Source organism: Bacillus rossius, chromosome 10 (assembly GCF_032445375.1).
Source record: "Bacillus rossius redtenbacheri isolate Brsri chromosome 10, Brsri_v3, whole genome shotgun sequence".
In the NCBI taxonomy this organism is placed as follows: Eukaryota; Metazoa; Arthropoda; class Insecta; order Phasmatodea; family Bacillidae; genus Bacillus; species Bacillus rossius.
In genome coordinates, this window is record NC_086337.1 from 45,190,067 (window position 1) to 45,215,800 (window position 25,734).

The 25,734-nt window shown below is 34.8% G+C and overlaps 2 protein-coding genes across 2 annotated transcripts; both read right to left on the reverse strand.

Moving 5' to 3' along the window:
- Positions 1-3,700: 3,700 nt before the first annotated feature.
- LOC134536059 (shematrin-like protein 1) lies at positions 3,701-9,908 on the reverse strand. Its single transcript, XM_063375587.1, has 2 exons — positions 9,799-9,908; positions 3,701-4,770 (listed from the first exon to the last, which is right to left on the reverse strand). The coding sequence occupies exons 1-2, from the start codon at positions 9,808-9,810 to the stop codon at positions 3,901-3,903; spliced, it is 882 nt and encodes a 293-aa protein (XP_063231657.1). The 5' UTR covers positions 9,811-9,908; the 3' UTR covers positions 3,701-3,900.
- An 8,975-nt stretch (positions 9,909-18,883) lies between these two features.
- On the reverse strand, positions 18,884-21,712 carry LOC134536060 (spidroin-1-like). Its single transcript, XM_063375588.1, has 2 exons — positions 21,639-21,712; positions 18,884-20,117 (listed from the first exon to the last, which is right to left on the reverse strand). Exons 1-2 carry the CDS (start codon positions 21,648-21,650, stop codon positions 19,116-19,118), a joined length of 1,014 nt encoding a protein of 337 aa, XP_063231658.1. The 5' UTR covers positions 21,651-21,712; the 3' UTR covers positions 18,884-19,115.
- Positions 21,713-25,734: the final 4,022 nt, after the last annotated feature.

Consider the following 25,734-nt stretch of genomic DNA (forward strand, 5'->3'; position numbering starts at 1 on the left):
CGTTCTTTTTAAAAGAGTCTTTTTAATAGCTTAACAAGGGGGAAATAACTTATATTTAAATATTCGAATTTATATTTTTAATATTATAGACATTAAATGTTAAAATCCTCAAAGCTTTATTAGAGAAATTGCTAAGAAATATACAAAGGAAAGATGGTTAGCAAATATAACATTTTTTTTTTCATTCTAAATTAGTATCCTAAATTACGTTGCCTCCATAATTTCATAACCTTGTACTTTTTTTAATAAATTCATAATATAACTCTAGCTAATTGTTTATAAATTTTATGTAAAATTAATAAATATGTATTTACTGGTTTTTAGAAACTTTAATGACACAATATTAGTCAACCGGATCATGAACCAAGAGAATGTAATCATTTGTATACATGTTTAATTAATACTTTGTGTGTACAATAAAAAGTTCGTTTTCCCACAGTTTTTCAAAACTGAGTTTTTTTAGGGTTTTGGAAAATCCAAATGTTTATGTTTAAGGAATGGTATACAAAAAAATGAAGTAATGTCTAAGGCTACATACAATCAATTAATTTAAAACTGTTTACAACTATGGTTGAAATAAATGTTGGCCTTTAAAATTTTTAAAAACTATTAACTATACACGGATTAATTTAATAAAACACTATAAACAATTTACGATAGTTTTATTATGATTTTTTTCAATAGTGAATAAAAAAACGAAATTATGGATGCAAAATACTTTAGGATACCACTCAATTGGGTTATTTTAATATTATTTTGTTTTGTCAGTTTTATCTAATTTTGCGATACCATTTTTCTTGCTCAATCATAATTCACAATTGCAAGCACTTTTCTGAGCTGTAGTATTTAGATACTAATGAATAATTGCTTACAATTATTGTTGTTCTTGGCAAAGTTGTATTTTAGTACTTACAATGTACAGAACTGAGTATTAAGTAAAAGTAGAACTTTCTACTTTTAAAAACCACAGTTACTAAAAGAAAAAAGAAAAATCTTAATAAAAAATTTAATCACTTTGAAAAAAGAATTAACTTCGCCGAAATCAGGCTTATTAAATATTAAAATAAGTTCCTTTCTTTCTAAACATAATTTATTTTATTAGGAAAACATATATTTAATGTCTTTAAATCTAAAAAATAAGAGCAAATAATACAAATTATATATTTTTAATATCAGTTCATTAATAACGTTTTGAATGTCCAGTGGATATAAGACTGAAATTAACCAAACGCACCCCTATTTTTACATGCTTTATATTAGCTTCACCTGTATGTTTGTCTGTCCGTCTGTAACTCTTTCGACTAAGAGTGAGTGGCTTATGACTATAAAATGTCCCACCAACTTCATTTCGTTCGTTAGCCGAGCGGTCTAAGGCGCGCGACTTCTGTGACGTCAGCTTTCGGATTCAGCGATCGTGGGTTCCACTCCCGGCCACGCCGAAAATTGTTCTTTTTTCCCGGTAAATTCTAAGATTATATCCATACATCTAACTGAAAATTATTCGGAGAGACTTTACCATTTCTTTGTGACGTTGCAACTCCAAATAGTTATCTCAGATGGAAATAGGTAGTGTCGGTAACTCATTTCCCTAAGATAATTATACATAAATATAGTTTAAAAAACTAAAAAAACATGCTTTTAAAGAATATCAAACTAAAAAGTTAAAAATAAATATAGTTTAAAAAACTAAAGAAACATGCTTTTAAAGATTATCAAACTAAAAAGTAAAAAATAATTTTAAAATTTAATTTATGACAATAGTATATAAGCAATACTAGTATAAATGAGAAAAAAGCATGGGGCGTTTAATATACAAAAAATATGGCACAAAGCGCCTCAAGCTTTTTTCTCATTTATACTAGTATTGCTTATATACTATTGCCATAAATTAAATTTTAAAATTATTTTTTACTTGTTAGTTTGATAATCTTTAAAAGCATGTTTCTTTAGTTTTTTAAACTATATTTATTTAAAACAAAAACTATTCAATAATGTCACAGTAAAACACAACTGAGTTAACTTTGAGAAATTTGTATGTTTATGAATGTTTGATAGTAATAAGGAGAGTGCTCTTAACGCGTTTTAATTAATTCTTGCATTGTCCAACTATATTTGTGTAAGAAATTTTAAGTAAAAGACAAACAAAAAATCCCTTACCACACAGCCTACAGGCGTAGGTAGATTTCGAAGTACCTATTTCTTCTTGAAAGGTTTTGTAAACTTCAATAAACACCTGGAACAATTTAAGAACTTGATGTACTTAACAAACTATATGTTCGCCAACATTAAAAAAAATCGATTTAACATTTTCTCATATTCCATTCAGCGAAAATATTTTGAATGTTTTTAACTTAATGCATTTAACATTAAATGTCTTATTGAATTTAATATTATGCCTAATAAGGTAGTTATGCAATTATTTTTGTCATCCAAACACTATTTTTCATTCCTTACAATAACACATGATCGTATAAATTTGTTGGGCAAAGGTTTAAGGTAATATTAGGATGATTATTAATAAATTCTAACGAATTTGATACTAAGGAAGTTACATTAATTTTAAGTTTCAAACCCTGTTTATAAGGGTAATAGTTCGTTAAATCAAAAATTGTTTCAGTCAAAGGTTTTAGATAAAATGTAGGAGTTTTACATTAAATTATAGTGTATTTGATAGAATATTTATTTAAATAAAAGTAATGACATTTGATTTTACCCCTTGCAGTAATGATTTGTGATATAAAATTTACTATGGACAAAAGTTTTCAACAATATTTAAAAGTTAAACAAAATAAACATAATTCAATAATTTACATTGTAGGGGTCTTAATTCTTTTCTTATTTTAAACATAGGTTTTTTTTTAACCCCTTGAAGTAAGGTTATCATTATAATTTTTTTTTTCAAATTTGAACGAATTTGATGGTGTGTCTACAAAGGAAGTTATGAATTTTATTTTGTTATTCAACCCCTGTTTATTCCAACTAATCATACGAATGTTGTAGATAATAATTTAAGGTTTTACAATAAACAGAACGGATTAATAGTGTACATGGTACGGAAATTATGATTTTTTAAATTCTTCTCTTTATTTTTTCAACCCCTGCAACAAAAATCTTTCTAATAATTGTTTTCGACAAAATATTCAGATAAAAATTATAAGAATTTCAAACAATTTGAACGGATTTGAAGTGAACTAGTAAGGGAATAGTGATTTTTTAAAATTGCATTGCAGCAATGGATCGTCTAATCAAAAATTGTTTCAGACAAAAGTTTTAGATAAAAATTATAAAATAATTCCATAATATTTACGAATTGAATTTCGTGCATATGAAGGGAGTTATGATTTTTTTTTGTCCTCCACCCTTGTTTCTACCCCTTGCAGTTATGGTTGGTCGTATCAAAAAAACTATTCAGACCAAATATTATGGTATTACTCATACGAGTTGTAATTTCAAACGGATTATGTGTCAGTTTGGAAGTGATTTGCGACAAAGTGTAACAGTTATCTTGTCCACAAAATTTGGATATATATATATATAAACTTTTGAGTAGACGACGGTTTTGGGTTCTGTGAGCCATGAAACGAAAAACTATATACAAATTTTTCCGAAAGTCGCAACATGGTAACGTTTACAATAGGTAGTAATTCTTTGAAATCTACCTTAAAAGTAAAATGTAGAGGTATATAAAAATGACAAATAATTAAAAGTACATGATACTTTTATTAATGCAAATACAGAGTTAAATTTTTTTATCACTGATCACAAATCCATCCCAGCAGCTGAAGACGTCACATGACGATACAATTTAACATGGGATCGATTATGTCGACAGGACCTAGAGGAAAGAATGTGGAACCAGTGGGTAAAGAAGTAATCCGGTGATTCAGCAGAGGTGCGATCCTAGTAGACTCCGCCGTACTGGATGCCGATGCCGGAACCCGCCGCGGCGCTGGAGGCCGCTGCCGAGCTAGCGCCGACGCCCTGGTAGCCGCCGGGGTAGCCGCCGGGGTAGCCGCAGCCGCCGCCGTACAGGCCGCCGCCGTAGAGACCGCCGCCGTAGAGGCCGCCGCCGTAGAGGCCGCCGCCGTAGAGACCGCCGCCGTAGAGACCGCTGCCGACGCCGCTGGCGGAAGCGGCTGCCGCAGAGGCGGCGCTAGAGCCGACGCCGGGGTAGCCGTAGCCGCCGCCGTAGAGTCCGCCGCCGTAGAGGCCGCCTCCGTAGAGACCGCTGCCGACGCCGCTCGCGGAAGCGGCTGCCGCAGAGGCGGCGCTAGAGCCGACGCCGGGGTAGCCGTAGCCGCCGCCGTAGAGTCCGCCGCCGTAGAGTCCGCCGCCGTAGAGACCGCTGCCGACGCCGCTCGCGGAAGCGGCTGCCGCAGAGGCGGCGCTAGAGCCGACGCCGGGGTAGCCGTAGCCGCCGTACAGGCCTCCTCCCAGCACGGACGGGTAGCCGTAGCCTCCCAGGCCGCCGTAGTAGCCGGGGGAGCCCGAGGACCCGGACGCCGCGGCAGCAGCAGCGGCCGCCGAGGAGGCGGAGCCGCCGACGCCGCTACCGCCCGCCGCCGCCGAAGAGGCGGCGGCCGCGGAGCTGGCCGACCCGCCGCCGCCGATCAGGCCCGGGTACCCGGGGTAGCCAGGGTAGCCGGGGTAGCCGCCGGGGTAGCCGCCCGGGTACCAAGGGTACCCCCAGCTGCCGGGGAACCCCCAGCTGTCGCAGCCGCACAGCGAGGCGCTGGCCTGAACCGCCGCCAGGGCAGCCAACACGACGAACTGCAAACAGAACGCGAACAACAGTTAATATTTTTTTTTTAGACGTGATAACGTCTTATACGTAAATCTATGAACGGCCGGCTGCACGCACGGAAAAAGCATGGCTCATTGTCACGTTCCGGCTGAGCCGAGCTTGCAAGAACCGGCCAACCAACCAATGCGAGAAAATCTTCTATAATACCAAGCAGGTTAAGGTGGGCTTTTATACCAATTGTTCGTGATTATATTTAAACAAATTATTTAAATTAAATTTGCAAAAACTGTAAATAATATTTTAAAATTAAAAAAGAATGTAATTATTCATCAATGTTTTCTTATGACGTTATCGCGTAAAATTATCGTCCGTAAACCGACTTTACAGACAACCCCTCTTTTTTTTTTAAATCTTTAATTCGTTTTTAAGACGGACTAGTATCAAACGCCAAGCCTGATTGTGGTGCACCTCCCTTATCACGCTCTAGCAACTGCAGTGAATTACGGGACTCTCCAGACCAACAGTGTAAAGCCATCAGTTGATTTAAATGATTATGTTTCGGTTATAAAATTTTTCTATAAATTATTTATCAATTTTAATAACTCTTAAAAATTCAGTTAATATACTAATTTTAATAAATAACTAAATTTTATACTCTGATTTAAATTCTTATATTTTAATTTTTAAAAAATCAGTGTTTCAGATAATTTTTACCACTGTCAAATTTATGTCAATTTTTTTAAAGTTTTTGAAATAATAGAATTTTAAATTTTTGTATATTTTGGGGAAAAAATTATGAGTTTTCTACCATTTAAAACATCTGTCAAGAATTCGGCCTTTTGTTTTTTGACATAGTAATTATTAAAGAAATTTATGTAAACAAATGGCAATTCAGTGAAGAATTTCTTATCACCTTTATTTTGCTTTTTATAAAACAAAATTTCTAACCAGGCGTCAGAAGCCATTGAATTGTGTTTCTTAAAATACTTATTGCTGTTGTGAAGCAATCTTTACCAGAACTTTAGAAAAAAATATTATTATATTTTTTTCTAATGGTCTTGAAAGTTTCCTTTTCGAGAATCCTCGTAAAATACACACTGGTCTCCGAGTACCGTATTCTGGATTCCGTCGTAAACAATGTAAACATGCACGTAAAGGGAATAAGTTTATTTTTGTCTAATTTTGGAAAGCCGTATACAATTTTTTTTAGATAATTCTTTTTAATTTTTACTTTTACAAAATATTCATTTAGAATCCATTTTCAAAGAAATATTTTGTAATACTACATAAAATATATTGTAATTTTGTACAACACATGACTATGGTTATCTTGGCGTATATGATATACGTTTTTTCGAAATAATACTGAGTATTTCTCACGAAAGTTGGTGCATTGTTTTATTTTGTAATGATGTTAAATTGAAGCTTCAATTTTAAAACCATGAAAAAAAACTAATATTCAACTAATTGACTTAATTTTGTTTTATTATTCTTTTTAATGTGCGCAGTTACTACTGGAAAGCTATTCAAGGAAAGGTTTTAAAATAACTTGAACTATTGGAGGTACTGGGACAACACAAAGCATAAATGTCCAGGGAAGATTCTGAACCCAGTATTACTGCGATCTCTATTTTGTAGTGATAGAATTGTTTTTGTATGTAAATGTACTAATTTACGAATATTAGTAATTTTACATAAATATTTCTGTTCAATTTACAAAACAAATTACAGTGTTTCTGTAAATCTACTAATATTCATGGATAACTTGTAACCAGAGCAGTGGTCGTAAATTTAAGATAACATTTTTGTTAGTGTATATTTCATAGCTTAACATGGCATATATACCTAGCTGTGGTTACTTGATTGTAAATCTATTTGTGACCATATAATGAGATTCAGAATCAAGCTAAGCATTTATTGAAATTATTTTACTAAATGAAAATAAATGTACGAACATTTACCATTGGCATAGGTATTTGTTTAAATAATTTTCTTTACCAAATACGATTTTAAAAACAAATAACTACCCCTTTAGAGATTTGTTTGATTTGCTAGATATCTACAGGTTTTTATCCCCAAGTATAAAAAAATTTAAACATAATAAATTATAAAAAAAATAATTTCTGCTGTAGTTAAACTTTTCTAGTAAGCACTTATTTTGTTTTGTTTAATAAATAGTTATTAAAAATAAGATTTAATTAGAGATTTATAATTTAGGCCTATTAATTGAGAATATAATAGTTATTTAAATCTCCGATTGTCTTAAAATTTTGGTTTTGTCTTTATGTATAGTATTTTTAGTTACCGTATTTAATAATTTGGTGCATTGTTGGGGAGTTAAAAATTTATAAAAATGCCTGTAACCAAATAAAATCCCTTTCGACACAGCCTAAAGGCGTAGGTAAATTTCGAAACACAATTTTTTGGAAATATTTTGGAAACTTCAATTAACTACTGGAAAAATTTAAGAACTTAATGTAGCCGACATAACATCCTATATGTTCGTCATTATTAAAAAAAATGGATTTAACATTTTTTTCAATTTCCATAAAATGAAAATGTTTTGAATGTTCTTAACTTAATCATGTAATTATTTTTGATCTTCAAACACTATTTTTCATCCCTTGCACTAACACGTGTCGTATAATTTTTTTGGAAAAAGGTTTAATGTAATATTAAGATAGATATTAATTAATTTCAACAAATTTGATACTAAAAAAAGTTTTTTTTTAAATTTCAACCGTTGGTTTTTACGGCAATAGTTAGTTTCAACAAAAATTGTTCCAGCTAAAGGTTTACATAAAGTTTAGGCGTTTTACAATAAATTATAATGGAAATGAAAGAAAACACATTAAAGTAATGACATTTTGTTTTTCTACCCTTGTTATTTCCACCCCTTGCAGCAAAAATTGTTTCAGACAAAAGTTTTAAATTAAAATTATAAGATTAATACTCAATTTGTATCAATTCTATGTTTTACCTTCGAAGGCAGTTATGATTTTTTTCTTGTCCACCAACCCTTGTTTTTTTAACCCCTTGCATTTATGGTTGGTCATAACAAAAACCTTTTTAGGCAAAATATTTTGGCATAACTCCTATTAGTTATAAAACGTTCAAACGGATGTAATATTTTAAATATTTTTGGAGTTAGAACGATATTTTTTTTTAATAAACCTTCTTTATTTCTACCCCTTTAGTTCGATATTGCCCATTAACGAACTCGACCGAAATTTCCCACTACTATATTTTATGTATCGGTTTGGAAGTATTTTGAGAAAATTTGCGACAGTTATCGTGTCCACAAAATTGTGATATATATACACACACTTTTGAGTTGACGATGGTTTTGGGGTCTATGTAACATGAAACGAAAAAAAAAATATATAAAAAATTTCCGGATGTCACACCATAGGTAGTATGTCTTTAAAATATATCTAAAACTACGAACCTTTTGTTTTCAGATCCGTCGTTAACTGGCTTATCAAATTTTTTGGGCTTGACGTTGAGTTTTGGGATATGCTGTAAAGTTATCATAAATTTGTAACCTTTGCGAATTTAAGATAAACTGAATCAGTAGATTTTAATAGACAATATTTTTTTCATTTAATATTTGGTTTAGGTGCCTAATTTAGAACAAGGAATATATTTAATATTCAATATTTCGAAAATCATGGACAGACACGTTGATTTTATTTATTTTCTACATACATAATTACTGTATGAATCAATTTTTGCAAGTAACAAAGCCCAAGTGTGCCTCGCTACAAAATAAAACTTTTTATAGTTTGAAAAAATTATTTTAAAAACAATTAATAAACTATCCAAACAAAGCCTTGTCTTTGTGTAATAACTATCCCTCTAGCTGATAACTAAGTCGATATTTAATGGTTCTAAAAATAATTACATGTTTACGCAATATAATTCCTTTGATTTTGAAGTTTAGGCAAACTAATGTTTTCAAAGTCTCGTCAAGATGAAATTTTCCTTGTCACTACAGTTAATAAGAGTAAGATATCATCTTGTATTTGTTTGTGGTTTAAATCAAATAGAACATATATGGGACTTTTCCAGAAGTAGCTATACCGTGTACCTTATGACATCTAAATTCATATATTTGAAGACGTCCGAATAAATAAAATATTTCTAAAAAATATCGCGTTACTGTTAAAGCAAATGCTAAATGATCTATAATGACAGCAAACATTTTTGTCGTTTTTTCAAAAATGTTCTTTTAGACCAACGATGGTTTCTAACAAAGTATTTCAAAGATTTTTTATATTTTTTTTTAAATACTCAGACGAGAAAAGCGAGTGCTTTCGAAGTCATCTGAAACTGTAACACAAAATCAGGATTAAAAGTGTTGTACAATAACACTATCAGGACTGCTTGTGTTGGTTCACGTGGTTCCCGACAGCAAATTTGTTTACTGGCGAAGCTCTGTTCAATTGGGTTACTCTAAAAGTGAAAAGAAAAAAAAAAACTTAAGAAACTGTCGAAGTTGGCTATGGTCTTGTTTTTCAGTGATTTTTTTTAAATTCCGCAGTCTATGTTTTCGCCCAGTTTGACTTCGATTTAGCAAGTAAAGAAACCAAATTTAAGTTTATAAACATTATATTAAAATATTTACTTTAAAATTTCCGGAAGAGTTAACGGTTATATTTTTTTTTTAGTAACGAAAAAATATTTTTTTTAAAAATTATCACCTGATAAAGCTAATATCAAACTACATTAATATTTTATGAATATGAATATCAGAGCAAGGTCAGTAAAATAAAATATCCAAAGGCTCTATAATAGGTAACTGTGTTTCTTGTGCGTCATTCCCATTACACAAATATGAGCAAAGGCGTCGTTTATTTAAAAAAAGAGCCACATATTTATATGACTGCAGCGTAATTTGCTATAAAAAACGTAATAATATTAGATGGACTATATAAATAAATTTGTGGATAGCTGATCTGAATTTTTTTATTTTACTTTTCGAGCCGACATGTTCGAGTTTCGAACAACTTTAAGAGGACTCGCATGCTTACCAACTGTGCGAACGGTCTTACCTTGGCGATCATGATGACTGGTTGTTGGATGTAGTTTGCAGTTGAAGGCTGGTTGTGTTGTGATCATCAGCGGGCGTGGCTGGGGTACTTATACCCGGCACCGAGTCGACAAAACGTTCCCCCCCTCCCCTCAAGCTTTCCGGGGCACGACTCGAACCCGCCTGTTTCCACAACACCCTCGGCCGACACGTGACTTATCCGCGCGGCGCGATCCATGTTATCGTTTCCCCCCTTCCCTCATCATTTATTTATTTTCTTTTTTTTTTTTAAATTTTCTTCACCCGACAGTGTTTTTTTCCTTCGCGTGCGGCAGGATGTTTTACCACACCGGGTCCTCTTGTTTCCTGAATTCGCAGAAACTTCAGCGTAGCGGGGAGGTGAAAGTTTTTTTTTTTTTTTTAAAGAGCGCGACCTTCCGTGCGCACGCCGAATCGATCCCCCCTCCCCCCCCCCCAAAAAAAAACAATCAAACGTCCCGTCTCAAAATAATTCCGAGCCAGTTTTCTGGCGTCGCCGGAGGCGGTGAGACAGGTGAGACATGTAGCTCCCCCGGACGGGGCGTCTACGAAGCTTCCACGCATGTCCTTATCCACGCGCGACGTGCAACCTTATAGCATGAAAGACACTCGCCCTTCGGACCACTAGGACACGCACACAGTTCACCAGACTGCGTTTTCAGAAAGTTTTCTAAATGTGCTGTTTTGCTGCAATTTTACATAATCTTGCATACAAATAAATCACTTCCAAACTATCGCATAAAATAAAGCTATGGGAAATCTCGTTTAGAATTAATTTGTGCGTGAAATCCGATCAAAGAGGTACACAGTAAATTAGAAAGGTTTTCGAGAAAAAAAAGCCGAAATAAGATTATAACTCCCTTAAAAGACAAATATAAAATTCGTATGAAGTTATTATATCTTGTTAGAGTAATAAAGAATTGTTCGAAATACGTGTTTGGAATAACCAACCATAATGGAAAGGGGTAAAAAAATTTAGAAGACAATAAATTGTTATGACACACTATCAAATCTATTCTAATTGTTATCAAACCTTATAAATATTATATAAAACTTAGGTCTGAAACCATTTTTGGTATATAGGTTCAAACATTACTGCAAAGGGTGGGAAGAACAGGGTTCAAAATAAAAAGCCCCTATTTCACTTACACTATCAAATCTGTTATAATTGATTGAAAATTTACTAAATAAAATAAAACAATTTTTTTCTGAAACAGTTTTTGGTAAGAAGCACCATTAATGCTGGAATATTGAGAAACAGTGTTTCAATTAACACACCATTGCTGCCAGGAGTAAAAAAAAAATGGTTGAATAAAAAAATTCACATCTTCCTTACTACGTAGGTACACTATCAAATTCGTTCCAACTTAATATAAACCTCATAAATATTATTTTAACCTTGGTTCAAAACAATTTTTTATAAAACCACTTATTAGGGAAAGGGATTAAATATAGTGTTTGAGTGTCAAAAAAAGATAACTATGTTAATAGGCATGGTTTGAAATTCGTTATAAGTAATTCAATCCTGGATTAATTGAACTGAAAACATTCTAAACAGTTTTGCTGCATGTAATATGAGAAAATGTTAAATCAATCTTTTTGGGATATTGAAAAACATAAACGATATGTTCAAGTTCGGAAAATTTTCCAGAAGTTTCCAGACTTTACATAAGAAATATGTACTTCAAAATCTACCTGCGCTTGTAGGCTATGCCGAAAAGAATAAAAATATTTCCAACCCGTGAGCAGCTTACTTTCATTACTTTTTTTTTAATTAGGCAAATATTAATTATATTCCCTGTAGCATGACTAAAATTGGTATTATCTCAGTGATGTGATTCAAAACTATGGCGCCGAATGTCTACAAAACCACCAAAATTATGTTTTTCTAAAATTTACTTGTTACAAAATTTCCAAAGATGCCTTCAGTACTGAGGTGACTGTATGCTGTATGCGAGTGCTGAAATCGCCCTTATCGCCTCCTTACGTCTGTCCAGATAAAACAGTAGCAAGTCCAGGTAGGTAGGCATCTTGATGATGAGCTTTGAAATTCGCGTCTGATTATATAGATTTCACACACGTAATAACATTTTTAAGCGATGGAAAAACATTCTTAACTTTTTTTTGACGAAGCTTTTCAAACCTGGTTTAGAAACATTACAGTTTTATTAATTTTTGAACTTATTTCGTATCCAAACGCCACTGAAAAACTTAGTGAATATTCTTTAAGGTATGGTAAATAAAAAAATATTTTTTCCATGTGGTGAACAATTTTTAATAAACACACACTTAGGAAATTAGCTAAGGAAATTTTTTGCTACACTTTCAAGATTAGCAATATTTAAGTAGTTAATGCATCTAACATTTTTCATTATTTTTAAAAACAACATTTTTAAAATTTCTTAATTTATCTATCATTACGCCTGCTTATTGACATGCTGTATGGTAAGAATGCTTAAAATGGGTTTTTAGCGTATAGTCGGAAGCTATGTGTAATGGGAGAAAATGTATTTAAGATAAATGAAAGTTGTTTTCCGTATAGCGTACCAGTGTCTACTGACAGACTGAAACACTGCGCTTTTATCACGTGAGATAATTCAATTTTCCTGTGTTAAGAAACATGAAGGAATGAAAGAGAAAAGAACATACAGTAAGAGTTGAATTTTATTTTGTCGTTTTTTTATAATATAAGTCTGTCGTTTTGTTTTCATACTCGTTTGTTAAAACTGCGAGAGCACTGTGCAACAGTTGAAAAATTATCTCTGCTGACATGCAGTTCTGTCCTTCTGAGAGTGTGAAATAACGTCTACAACAGATTAAAGCCGCGTTATGCGAGTGATGTTATTCTCAAAGTATTTCTCTTTCCCAACCAACCAGTCCGTGCCACAGTTCCTCGGTGTTTTAAGGAGTCATGAATAGAGACCGGAAAAATTCGCAGATTCATTCGGCGATAGGCTAGAATTCAAACACATATACCTTTTAGATGATTTTGTTATTGGCTTCCTGTTCATCTTGACGAATCTCTACCAGTTATAAACCCTCAACCAATGAAGGATCAAATCACAGACAAACCAGCTGAGACGACTCACAAGTCGGCAGCCAATGAACTTGTGTTATTTGCCCAAGTGTACAGGGGAATATGCAGTCTATCCTGAAAGCTATCGAAACCGCGAATTTTTCCGGTCTCTTAGTCATGAATCACTCAGTAATCCGAAAACAGGAATCCGGAAATAAATGGAAGAAAATGAAAGGAAATGCGTTAATTATTTATGTTTGATCAATTAAAACTATAACACCGTTGTAAACCACGATCAGTAGCGCACGTGGAAGGATACTGTAAGTATTTATGGGCTGCGAGAATGTAACCAACAATATTTCAAAAAATTAAAATTTATAATAGACAAACTTTTTTTGCTATTGAATTCAGCCAGTTTTGTTTGCTTGTATTATATTAATTTAAACGTACTGGTAAAATGTTTTCTCTTGGGAAAGTTTTTTTCCGACTACGTGGAAAGCTTTATTTATGGACTTTTTAGCAGTTTGGCAATTATTTATTCGAAGTCCTTCAACGCGACCAAAATGTGTGTATTTTCTCTCTGCTGTGACACAAAACCGCACCGCTTTAAGTTCACGAAACCACCCAAGAGATTTCTCACACACACTTTCCCAAGATGCCTTCCGCCTACTTAAGTTACTAGAGGTGAATCCTAGGTATTTTCGTTTGTATATTACTCTCAGCGAAAGTTATTTTTTTTTTACATGTCACTGGAGGCGACATCATGCATGAATATGCACGGTGAGCTTCAAATATTCTCAAAGACAATATCTCACGATAATGTAAGTAATGAGATTTAAAAAGTTTTATTTTAAATCAGTTTGTTACTTGCGCTCAATTTGTTGAAGGAAACTCACTCCTGAACCCCGCCAGGTAGTATTAATGTGGAAACAGATTGCGACTTTCATCGTGTACAGAGCAAGGCGTGCTGTACGTCGGTCAAGTTGTCTGTATTTTCTTCGCCATTTCGCCCAAATGTTGCGGGTTTTCTGTCAACTTTCGCTTCTGTACTCATCTGTGCAATGTTTGTCGTGTCAAATTGGGCTTTTTGCTTGTTCCTATGTTTATTGTCCACGTTGGATTTTTTTTTGACGTGACAACGTCTAATACATCGATGAACGCCGGCTGCACGCACGAAAAGTGTCCCGTTACGCACATTGTTCCGTTACGCTGTGTCCCGTTACGCTCATTGTACGCTTGCGCCGCATCTATCTCTCTTCCACTGACTGTTTATAAAGTGAAGTGAAAAGTTAATGTGGTTTTCATTGCTTATTACAACAATTTCGGCAATAAAGGTTAATTATTCTTGCATTTTAAAAATCTGATTACTAGTATAATTTCAAGTTGTTATTTTTTATTATTAAAATAAAATGATTTAATTTTATTCATTAAGTATGCAATCATTTCATCAATGTTTTGTTATGACGTTGTCACGTTTAACTATCGTCCGTAAACCGACTTTACAGACAACCAATTTTTTTTTGTTTCATGTAGATTACTGACAAGTCCTTCCCGATAGGCCCAGGTGCATGATTTTGTAATATACAAAATTAGCTACGTTTGTAATCAACATAATTATTTAATCAAACTGTAGGATACTTACAACATGTGACGTAGAACTTGCTTTCTCCCACTGCTAGATTTTATGAGGAAAAAAACTATCTTGAAAAATACTTAGCTTTACCTGGCTAAGAATTGAATCCACTGTAGCTTTCATATTTTATATCGAAGATTTCATTAAAACAATTCGTCAGATATCCCCAAAAAATTATGTGTATTATTATTTCATATTTCAGATAGGCCTCCGTTTCCATATTCAAGCTTGGTTGCAGTATTTTTGAAGTTAAACTTCTTTGCGGAGGGGGTAACAATTTTCGAGCGTTACGAAAATTCCGATCGCGTGAGGGGAAACAGCTAGGTATGTGTTGGGGGAACAGGGAGAGGAGGGGAATGGTTAGGTACGTGGTAGGGGAACCTATAGAGGAGACGGCAGGAAAAGGTAGAAATGACGCTCTTGGCGCTCTCGTTTTCTTACTCTCTTGCGCACTCGCACACTTGCGCACTTGCTGCACTTTCATGTGCGCTGTTGTTTCTTGGAGGTGGACGTCGCGCTATCCCCACTCCGGGGCCGTTGGCGCTGGCGGTTGTCGCTGGAGCAGCCTTGAGCGGGCTCCACGTGGCGGCGTGCGGCTCAGGTTGAACCCCGCCATGCTGCAGGGATAGGCGGGTAGCGGCGGTAGAGACCCGCCTGCGCCTGACGCCACCCCGACTTTAGGGAGTATTTTGGCAGAGGGCAACACAACGGGGTTGAGCTTATTGTTTCGCACCGTGCCACGGGCATATTCGGAAGAAAATATTTTTCTTTTATGTATCTATTATTATTTAATTACTTGTGTAAATCAGTAGTGTTAAACAGTGTTATGTGAGTATTGTTTTAGCTGTTTAATTAAATATTTCTGCTGATATAATGTATTTCGCACTTTAGTTTGACTTGGATAATTATTTGTCACGAATTATTAATTAATTAATTAAATCATACACCGCGTTTTAGTTACGAGCTCACGAGTGTGTAAAAATGTTAAGTTCAACTAAGAGGCGAGAATGTTTCTCGATCGGATTGTAGCTGTGGGCGACTGCGGCTCAACAAAGTAGCATTGAGCCAGGTCCTATTCGTATTGCCATGTTGTCACTTTCACATGCCAGATACCTTCCTCAGACTACACACGTCCGTTTGGACGATAATTTAAGCTGCAAAAACTACCTAATTATCGGCAAGCTTCAAGTTTTATAATTATTTAAAATCAAAGTTTGTTTTAAATTTACGAGAAAAAATTTAGGTAATTTTTTTTATTCGAAAAATTTACCATTAATTTATTTGTGTGGAAAAGAGTTATTTCATTCGAGTTCATGCCCGCGTCCTTACTATTCTCAATTATTGTATCTTGTTCTGATAAAAATATCTGTAATTTATCTTTATCTAAAACTAATAAGCAAAAAGTTTCACATCTGCCGCGCATGGACTCCACACATACATTTTTTGTCTACTTAGATAACAGCGGTCTTTACATGTAAAACAATATAATGTCTTTTGATAACAAGTACTGACATTTGTCGTTACTCGTTGATTTTTTTTAGGTTTCACTTAGGGGTTTAATTTTTAAAAAGGAAATTAAATCTCCACATACGAAAACGATCGACACAATATTTCCTCACGTGGAAGTCAGAGTAAGAATCAATGTTGAAACACGACGAAACAACAAAACAAAAATCGGTGGCGAATCGAGACACGATAAATAACTGAGAAACGACAAATGCTGGTTACATTGATAAAACTAACTTGTGATAGTTAATACAACGATGGGAGATTTTTTTGCATTATATAACGTCAATATAGTTTTAATGGGAACACCAAATGTGAATATATGAAATGTAGGCTAACCCACTAGAAAATATAAAAGCTGTAACTGAAATGAAAGCCGACGGTAACAATTAACTCCGAGCAAGCTGACAGCGCCTGTAGCGCAGTAATGCGATATGGCGGCTAAGTTCAACTGCAGGAAACCACTAAAAAAAAAAAACTTAATGCGAGCGTCTCGATTGGTGCCGGATTACAGAATGCGCCGAACCATGTGTAAATAGCTGGCCTTGACTATAGTTATGCACACATAAAAAAACATTTATGTACAGTTACAAGATTCCTTTGGAAACCAGTTGCCAAGAATTAGTTTTTAATACTACAAGAATGATATTGTAACTTTGTACAAGTGGCTATGGTGTTTTTTTCATATATGAAATACTTTTTCAAGATAATACCGAGGTATTTATTTAAAAGATTGGCGGATAGTTATATATAAATAATTATGCGCCAATTTTCTTCATTTTCTTCATGGAACGGTTTACAAATAACTTTAACTATTGGAGGTACTGGGAATGTATATGTAAATTCCCGGGTAGGAATCCAAACCCAGTATTACAGCAAATACTATTTTTTGTAGCGATACAGTTGTTACTACGTGAACTTTAAAATGTACAGATATTTGTAATTTTACACGAATATGAATATTTTTTTGACGTGACAACATTTAATAAATCGATGAACGCAGGCTGCACGCACGAAAAAGGATGACTCATTGTCCCGTTGCGCTCATTGTCCCGTTACGCTCATTGTACGCTTGCGCCGCATATATCATCCACTCGATTGGCCTATGAATCTACTATTATATTAAATAGGTTAAGGCGGGCTTTTCAAAAGCAGCTTTTAAATTTAGTACTTTAAATAAACTATTTTTTTATTAATTAATTTTTTTGGTTATTTTTCCATTTTTTCCAAAATAAAGAGCAATAAACAAAAAGAAACATAAAAGAGAATTTTAAAAATATTTAGAAATTTTAATATCAAGTTGAACCGCCCAACCGACGTGCAAGGGAATATACTATTTTTATGGAGCCAATTGAACATTCCAATAAAACAATCACTTTCATTCAATAAGTTATAGTTATAATAATCTGCTAGTTAAAGTAATAAACATATTTGAATTAATGAGTGCAAATAAAAGTAAATTTATCAATTAAATTGTAGATTTCATTTCACTCCTTCTTTGTATCCATACAAAATAGTGATTATTCAATAAAAAAAATGATTCAATTTTATTCATAAAAGTATGAAATCATTTCATCAATATTTTGTTATGACGTTGACACGTTAAACTATCGTCCGTAAAACGACTTTACAGACAACCAATTTTTTTTTACAGTGTAGTTATTTCCAGCTCTTGTGTGACGGACCGCAGGCGTCGCGCGCGGGCGGTGTATAGTTCGACAAGCGCGCGCATCACACTGCATCCACGATCGATGCAATCCCACACGGCAGTCACCCGCGAGCTCGCATCCAAACGCACTGGGGGGCGCTAGTAGTCACGGCTTCGCAACCGTAAATACACCCGTCGTTCACTAACCAGTCACGCAGGCTGGAATCATAAGCCAGGCCCCTCTGCGGCAGAGCGTGATAATTAGAGACCTGTAAAATTCGCGGATTCATTACGCGATAGGATAGAGTCCAAATACTTTTGACTATATTTGGCTTCAGTGATTCGGCCACAGTTTATCTGAAGGACTCTGAGTCAATGAAAAAATCTTTAACAGAAGAATTAGCGAATCACGATCATTCCAGTCAACAGGTGTTACGAGTCGGTAACCAATCTGCAGATGTAATTTGAACGAGTTCGTAGAGGATCATGGAGTCTATCCTTTAGGGATTTGAAATCGCGAATTTTACAGGTCTCTAGTGATAATGCCGGATCCGCGCAAGATACGGATCCTGACCGACATCCAGTACGGATCAATTTAAGAGTGTTTTGAAGGTTCCTGTAGTCCTAGGAACTCTTCCTGTTTTACAAGATTCTCAAATGCGGTTGGTTAAAAAGGTCATTTATACTTTTTTTTTACGTTTCTGTAAAATAATTAAGTAGATATTTACACCCCAAATATTAATATATTATATTTGATAGATTTGTGCAATGGGAGTGCATGACTTGATGTAAGCTTTTGGACATAAGCCATTGCTGAGGAAGTTGGAAAAGAAAATGATTGATCTATCACAATGTTCCAGTGCTTAGCAATGGCGTATGTCCAAAAGCTGACATCAAGCCAAATATTAAGGTTTCATGTTATGATTGGCAAAAATTGTGTGGAGAAATTGATCACCTTTTAGGCTTCATTTTGGTGGTAGAATGCGCTGTGGAACTGTATTCTCTTATTAGTTTCGGCAAGATATCAAGCCACTTGTAATTTCCGTTAGCCGTGAACTGACGCCACATCTTGGTGCGAAAAGTTCTGTTAGAGATTTCGACAATGGAGGCTTTGACATTACTAAATGTTGAGTAGTGTTTTATGCCCTACCTCTGTACGAAATATTCTCAAACAACTAGTATATAAAAACACAAAAAATACACATATATGCATAGATGAAAATTTGTAAAGGTAGCAACAACACAACCGAAAATAAATAAAGACATTCTATATATTTTAAATATTATATTTACATAAAAACTTTGATACAAATTTACAGTCATACAGATAAATGTCGCTGAAAAGAGGTGAATGCGGATTTTAATTTGTGTATCTTCATCATAAGTAAAATAAAGAATCAGGATTTCGTTTTTAAGTAAAAATAGTCCAACATTGTGTCTGCTGGCGCAAATATCAGGGAAAGTAGCAGCTGTGTTGACCAGATGGTATCCACAAGTTTACCAAATTCCACAACCGCCTGTAAGTCCAGGGTATCCGTATCCTCCAAGACCTCCTAGAGAACTGACACCAGCGGAAGCAGAGCTAGAGGCAGCAGCACCACCGATGCCAACTCCCTGGTATCCCCAACCTCCAATTGAGCCTGGGTATCCCCAACCTCCAACTGATCCTGGGTATCCCCAACCTCCGATCAGACCTCCGTATCCTCCAAGACCTCCCAGAGAACCAACACCTGCGGCAGCAGAGCTAGAGGCAGCAGCACCACCGATGCCAACTCCCTGGTATCCCCAACCTCCAATTGGGCCTGGGTATCCCCAACCTCCAACTGATCCTGGGTATCCCCAACCTCCGATCAGACCTCCGTATCCTCCAAGACCTCCCAGAGAACCAACACCTGCGGCAGCAGAGCTAGAGGCAGCAGCACCACCGATGCCAACTCCTTGGTATCCCCAACCTCCAACTGATCCTGGGTATCCCCAACCTCCGATCAGACCTCCGTATCCTCCAAGACCTCCCAGAGAACCAACACCAGCGGCAGCAGAGCTAGAGGCAGCAGCACTACCGATGCCAACTCCTTGGTATCCCCACCCTCCAATTGAGCCTGGGTACCCCCAACCTCCAACTGATCCTGGGTATCCACAGCCTCCAACACCCACAGGGTATCCATATCCTCCGTAGAGACCGCCGTAGCCTCCATATACGGGAGTAGGAGTTCCGGAAGATCCAGAGGCCGCAGAAGCCGACGACGAAGACGACGCCGAGCCAAGTCCGCTGGCGGCAGAGGCACTGGACGCAGCCGCGGAGCTTCCAGTTGATCCAACTCCTCCCACCAGAGCAGGGTACTGTCCGCTCAGGTAGCTCGGGTACCCCCAGCTGCCCCCCAGGACACTCGGGTATCCCCAGCCTGCTCCAAGGGGAGCTGGTAAAGTCCAGCCTCCACAGCCGCAGCCGGGCAGGAATGCGGTTGACTGCGCAACTGCCAGTCCTGCCAAAATAACGATCTGAAACACAAAGAAGACATATTTAATTTTTTTTATTAAAAATTTGCTGGAAACATAGTAAATTAAATAAGATTTTGACATTACAGTGTAGAGTTTCTGTTATATTCGCAATTTAGTCTCTTTGGTATTAATTTTATATGATTTAATTTAAAATCAATTATTTATTTTATAAATACAATTTTTTTTATATCAAAATGTTTTTGTGATATTTAATTTTCAGACGAACTCTTCGAGAGTAATATAATTAGAATATTGTCAAATTTACTTAATAACTAATATCTGGCGGGTTTTATTAATTTTTTATTTTGGTTAAAAACCTCAGAAGTTGTTTTGTGCGGCTGACGTACCATTTGCTACGAGTTTACATTTTGTTATTAGAGTTTGTTTAACTTTACTAGCTGAGAAATTTTCTTCGAGACAACGAGTCACTTGTTTGCATGTGTTGAAAAAAAAATGGTTACAATAACGATTGATATGTCAGCTAAACTAAATTATTTTACTGACAGTAAAAACTGACACAATGCATTAATGTTCATTCACAAATATTTAAAAGATACAAGCAAACCTTTTTCCCACAATATGCTACATTTGGTGGTAGTTGTGATTTGGTTTGAGAAGGAATTAAATTCACTGATACGCTTAATACGACATTTTGCGTATCAGATGAGCTGTGGCGTAGTTTTAGAACTAGAAAACTGTTATTTGTTGAAGTTAGCTTATTTCCGTCCTTTACGAAAAATTATCGGTTATAGTTTATACGTTAAACCAAGTCCTATGAGCAAAACAGAATGTACTTTCTTATTTACATTATTATATACCTATTCGGTGTCCACATTCTAGTTTGTACTTGCACTTGAAGTTTCAGTTTATATAACAGGTTTTATAGATTAATACCTTTTTTGCGCTGAATAAGGCTCAAATAAATATGATTATACTGTTTATGCAATTAAAGTTTGTTCTCAATCAAGATAAATACTACAGATTTGAAAAAAATGTTGCAGTAAAATTGAAATTCATCCCCAAAATGCTTCCTCTATCACATGAAGAATTGTTTATGTTTTCTTGGTATAAGAACAATCCACCAGTATGTGTACTTCACTGATTTAACTTTACGATTAATTCATTTCTATATACTGCATGGAAGAGTCTACTGCATGTCTTCGTAAGCATGTAAAACATAAATTCCCTTTGTGTTTCTTAAAGGAGTCCGTAAATATTTTAGTAATCTTCACACTGTTTAATGCTTTCGACAAAAAAAAGGCAGAGTTTATAAGTCAGAAGTTTGTTTAAAATTTTGAGATGCCGAACAAATGTTACATTCTTGTTTTATTTTAAATAATTTTATGTGTGAGTTTTCTCTTGTTTACGTGACTAATTAATGAGAAATTTAAAAGTTATGTAACTTTTAATTAGCTCAGTACACATTTGCTAGTACACATAACCCAACAAAAAAAATTTTTTGAATTAAACCGTTTAACAAATTTTGTTTGCGGAGACGAAACAAAAAAAAGACATTCTTACCTGGGCGATCATGGCTGTTTGGTATTCTCTATCGTTGTGATGGGAGAACTGTGACTTGAAGCAACGTGAGCCAAAGTATTTATAGTCGCGGAGAAAGAAGTCTTCCTGAAGCACAGTCACGATTGTGCGGACAGTTTGTTTACAAACGACACAAGGAAACGTGACGTTCAGCGCCGAGTAAAACACACTTTTTTTCCCCCGTATTTCCACTGAAATGTTGTGATGCGTATGACGAACTGTGCTTTTGTTACATTTTCCGGAAATCACTGTTCAGAAACTTAACTATTTTCTCAAGTTGACTTCTGATGACAAATTATTATTACTTTTAATGTAAAAACCTACGTACTTTTAACCGTACTAAAGATATACTTCTTTTTACGTAATTTAAAAGTTTTGTGACACACGGCTAGGGTAGGTTTTTATTTTACAGAAACAAACGATAATTTTTTTACGGAATTTTTTTTTGCTGAATGCAATATTAATTTCAATACTTATTTTAAAAGTCTTGTACTCAAGTTCATAAGTAGAATTTGTGCGATAGTATTCTATTATAATTTTTTAACAAATTATTTTTAAATTTTAAATTATATTCCACAAGAAATGATATGTATACTTATATAAATATATAGCTACACACAAAAGTCATGACGTAGGTATACTAGGATACTGAAATTATGAGGTACGCAGAAACGGACTAAAAATCATGTGAATATTAATGTCTATTTGCGGGAAAATTTTCCGTGCGATCTTGTCTTTGTGAACTATGCATTTTTTCAATAACTGATTTGGCACGTTCTAAAGATTCGTGACGGTTCGTTTGCCCGGTACCCCCTAAAACAGAATTTTTGTACTTTTTGATGAAATTTAGCACACTTTGCGTTTAAATTAAGGGAAAAATTACTGCCTTAAACTGATTTAGAAAAAAAGGGGTGTGTCGAAAATCATCCTCCATCCCCCTTTTTCTACACTTTAAGGCAGAGGTAGGTATTTCTTGATAAAAATTAGCACACATGACATTCAAAATAAGAAGAAATTTACTGTTCAACTTATAATTGAGGAAAAAGTGTAAGGTAACTGCCTACATGAGATTTTGAAAAACCAAACTGTCACAGTTTTTTATCCCTTAAAGCATAATGCTGGTATATAAAAATATCATTAAGCACAGTTAATGTTAAAAGCAATAGGAAACTTACTGCTTTATATAATTTCAAAATAGCTACCACCATTTTCCGGTCCACGTGAGGTTTCACAATTCACCTTATCCCTTAAAACAGCGTTATGGCTAGAGACCTGCAAAATTCGCGGATTCAATGACCTTCAGGATAAACTCTACTACACTCTACACACTCGGGCAAATGCCACCTGTTCATTGGCTGCTGACTTGTGAGTCGTCTCGACCAAAGTGTCTGTGATTTGACACTTTTTTGAGTGAGGGTCTCTAATTGGCCCTTATTACTCCAGATTAACAGTGATCCAATTGCAGAAGCAGCGCTAAGTTATAATTATTTGAATTGTAGCATATCACGAAATGAATCCGCGAATTTTGCTAGTTATGGTATTTCTTTATGAAAGTTTGCACTCTTTGCGTTTAATTTAAAAGGAAGATAACTGTCTATATCCGATTTAAAAGAAAATTCTCCCATCCCCCAGTCTACATAAGATTTCTAAACCCCAACCCTAATTCCCCATACTACCTCTAAAGCAGTATTTCGGTACTTCTTGATGAAAGTTCGCAAACTCGATGTTCAAGTTAAGAGAAAATTAGGCCTAACTGTCTATATTTAAATAAAATTTATCGTCATCAAATTATCTTTATGAGATTTCAAAAAACCACCCCGGTGTAACTTTCCCACCACTAAATTTTACTGGTGCAACTTGATAACATCATGCACACTTGATGTTAAAAAAAGGAGGAAAATTACTGTCTGCATCTGATTTTCATAAAAAAAATGTTTATTTAAAACATGATGTTTCTAAAAACTACCATATCCCCGCTCCTTTAAGAAGAAATTTTCACTCCTTGGTGAGATTTTTCATTCTTGATATTAAAAATAAAATTACGGTTGAATCTACCCTTCTTCCTTTAGAAATAACTACCCCCATTCCACTTTACTACCGCGTAAAGCAGATTTTTGGCTTTCCTTTGTGAAATTTTTAACAGTTCACGTACAAAAAAGGGGAATTTATTGTCAAAATCCAATTTAAGAAATAATAAATTCACTGAATACACGAGATTATGAATAACAACCCCCATTTCCCTGTTCCTAGTATTTTGGCCCCTCACCCCCCTAGACGAAATTTTGCACGTTTGACTTAATGAGAATAACCTTACTATCTACACATGATTTTAAAAAAAAACGTTAATTGAATGCATGGGTTTTTGAAAACCTACTTTCTTCCCACTCCCCTTTCCCCCGGGTCCAACCCTTCATTCCACATCACCCTTTTTTACCCCTTGAATCAGAATATGGGTAAGACTTGATGAAATTTTGAACACTTGACTTTCGGGTTAAGAAGATAGTTACTGTTTACATCTGATTTTGAAAAAAAAAATGTCTTTCACCATGTGTTCAGCCCGGGCAACGCCGGGTACTTCAGATAGTAGCTAATAAAATTACAATAGTTTACTGTCACTATATAAATATGAACTTTACTAAACAAAAGTATGCTATGTTTTTATTTTTTATGCTACACTCAATAAAACATAAAAATATTGTAGATTCAATTAACTATTAAATATTTATTATTAAATGTTTTATTTAACATATTATTCGCCTACTTGTATTTGAAATTGATAGAAAGATTATTATTAAAATTTACAAAATAATTACTGCTCATTATTTAATTATTTTATAATCACACGGTAAAACTGTAAACAATTTACAACAATATAGGGACAGCTTTATCTCTACTAATATAGGTGTATTTCCCCCCCCCCCCCCCTTTTAATGTGTTAGTGCATTTAAACCTACACAGATATGTAAAATAAAACACAAATTTGTTGCAAAACAAAACCAACAAAGTAGGTCACCCCAGGTAATTTAACTATTTAGCATTAAATAATCAAATTTACGCTGTATGAGTAGAGACCTGAAAAATTCGCGGGTTCATTTCGTGTTATGCTAAAATTCAAATAATTATACCTTAGTGCTGCTTCTGTCATTGGTTCACTGTTAATCTGGAGGACTGAGGGCCAATTAGAGACCCTCACTCATAGAAGTGTCGAATCACAGGCCACCCAATCGAGACGACTCACACGTCAACAGCCAATGAACAGTTGCCATTTGCCCGAGTGTGTAGAGGATATTGGAGTCTATCCTGGAGGTCACTGAACCCGCGAATTTTTCCGGTCTATATGTATGAGTAATTTTTTACACTTTTCGGATGAGTAATTTTATTGATATAAATGTAAAATTACACATACATCGTCTCTATAACTATGCATGCATGTATAACACACGTTTTGTCTGTGTAAAATTACGCTGCTGTTTCTACCATTCATCAAATAAATTTTTTGCACTTTGTATAACATGATGGAAGGTTCTGTAGTTAGCTACTTGGCGTTGCTAGTGCGCCTTCTGTATAGACCTTTATAAACTGTCGAGTGCGGTGATGTGACCTCGATCCACTAACAAAGATTCTCATCTCGTGATCCGACTATTTCAATTCAAGAGTTCTATTTACATATAAAATACACTTTATACTGGCGTGGTACATAACATAATTGATACTCCAGCACTCGGTGCTCTTATGCCAAAATATACATTTGGTTATTTATATCTTAATGAAATTGTGATAAAACAGTAATAAATTTTTGTTAATGCAAGGAAAATTTAAAATAAAAACCTTTTGTAATCGTGGTCCGACAGCAACGACGTTCACCATTGGGCTACATAATAACTTTGAGATTGTGTAATAAAATAAGGCATATGAACTACGAATATTAGTTTTAAATTAAAAACAATGAAATTTCATAACTCGACCCATGATTACGAGTAAAAATACACCTACATCGAATGTCAAAAATAACGTTTTTACAGTGTAGGTACACGGGGATACAAGTGAGTAAATTAATACTTGTTGATAGTGTTTTAAA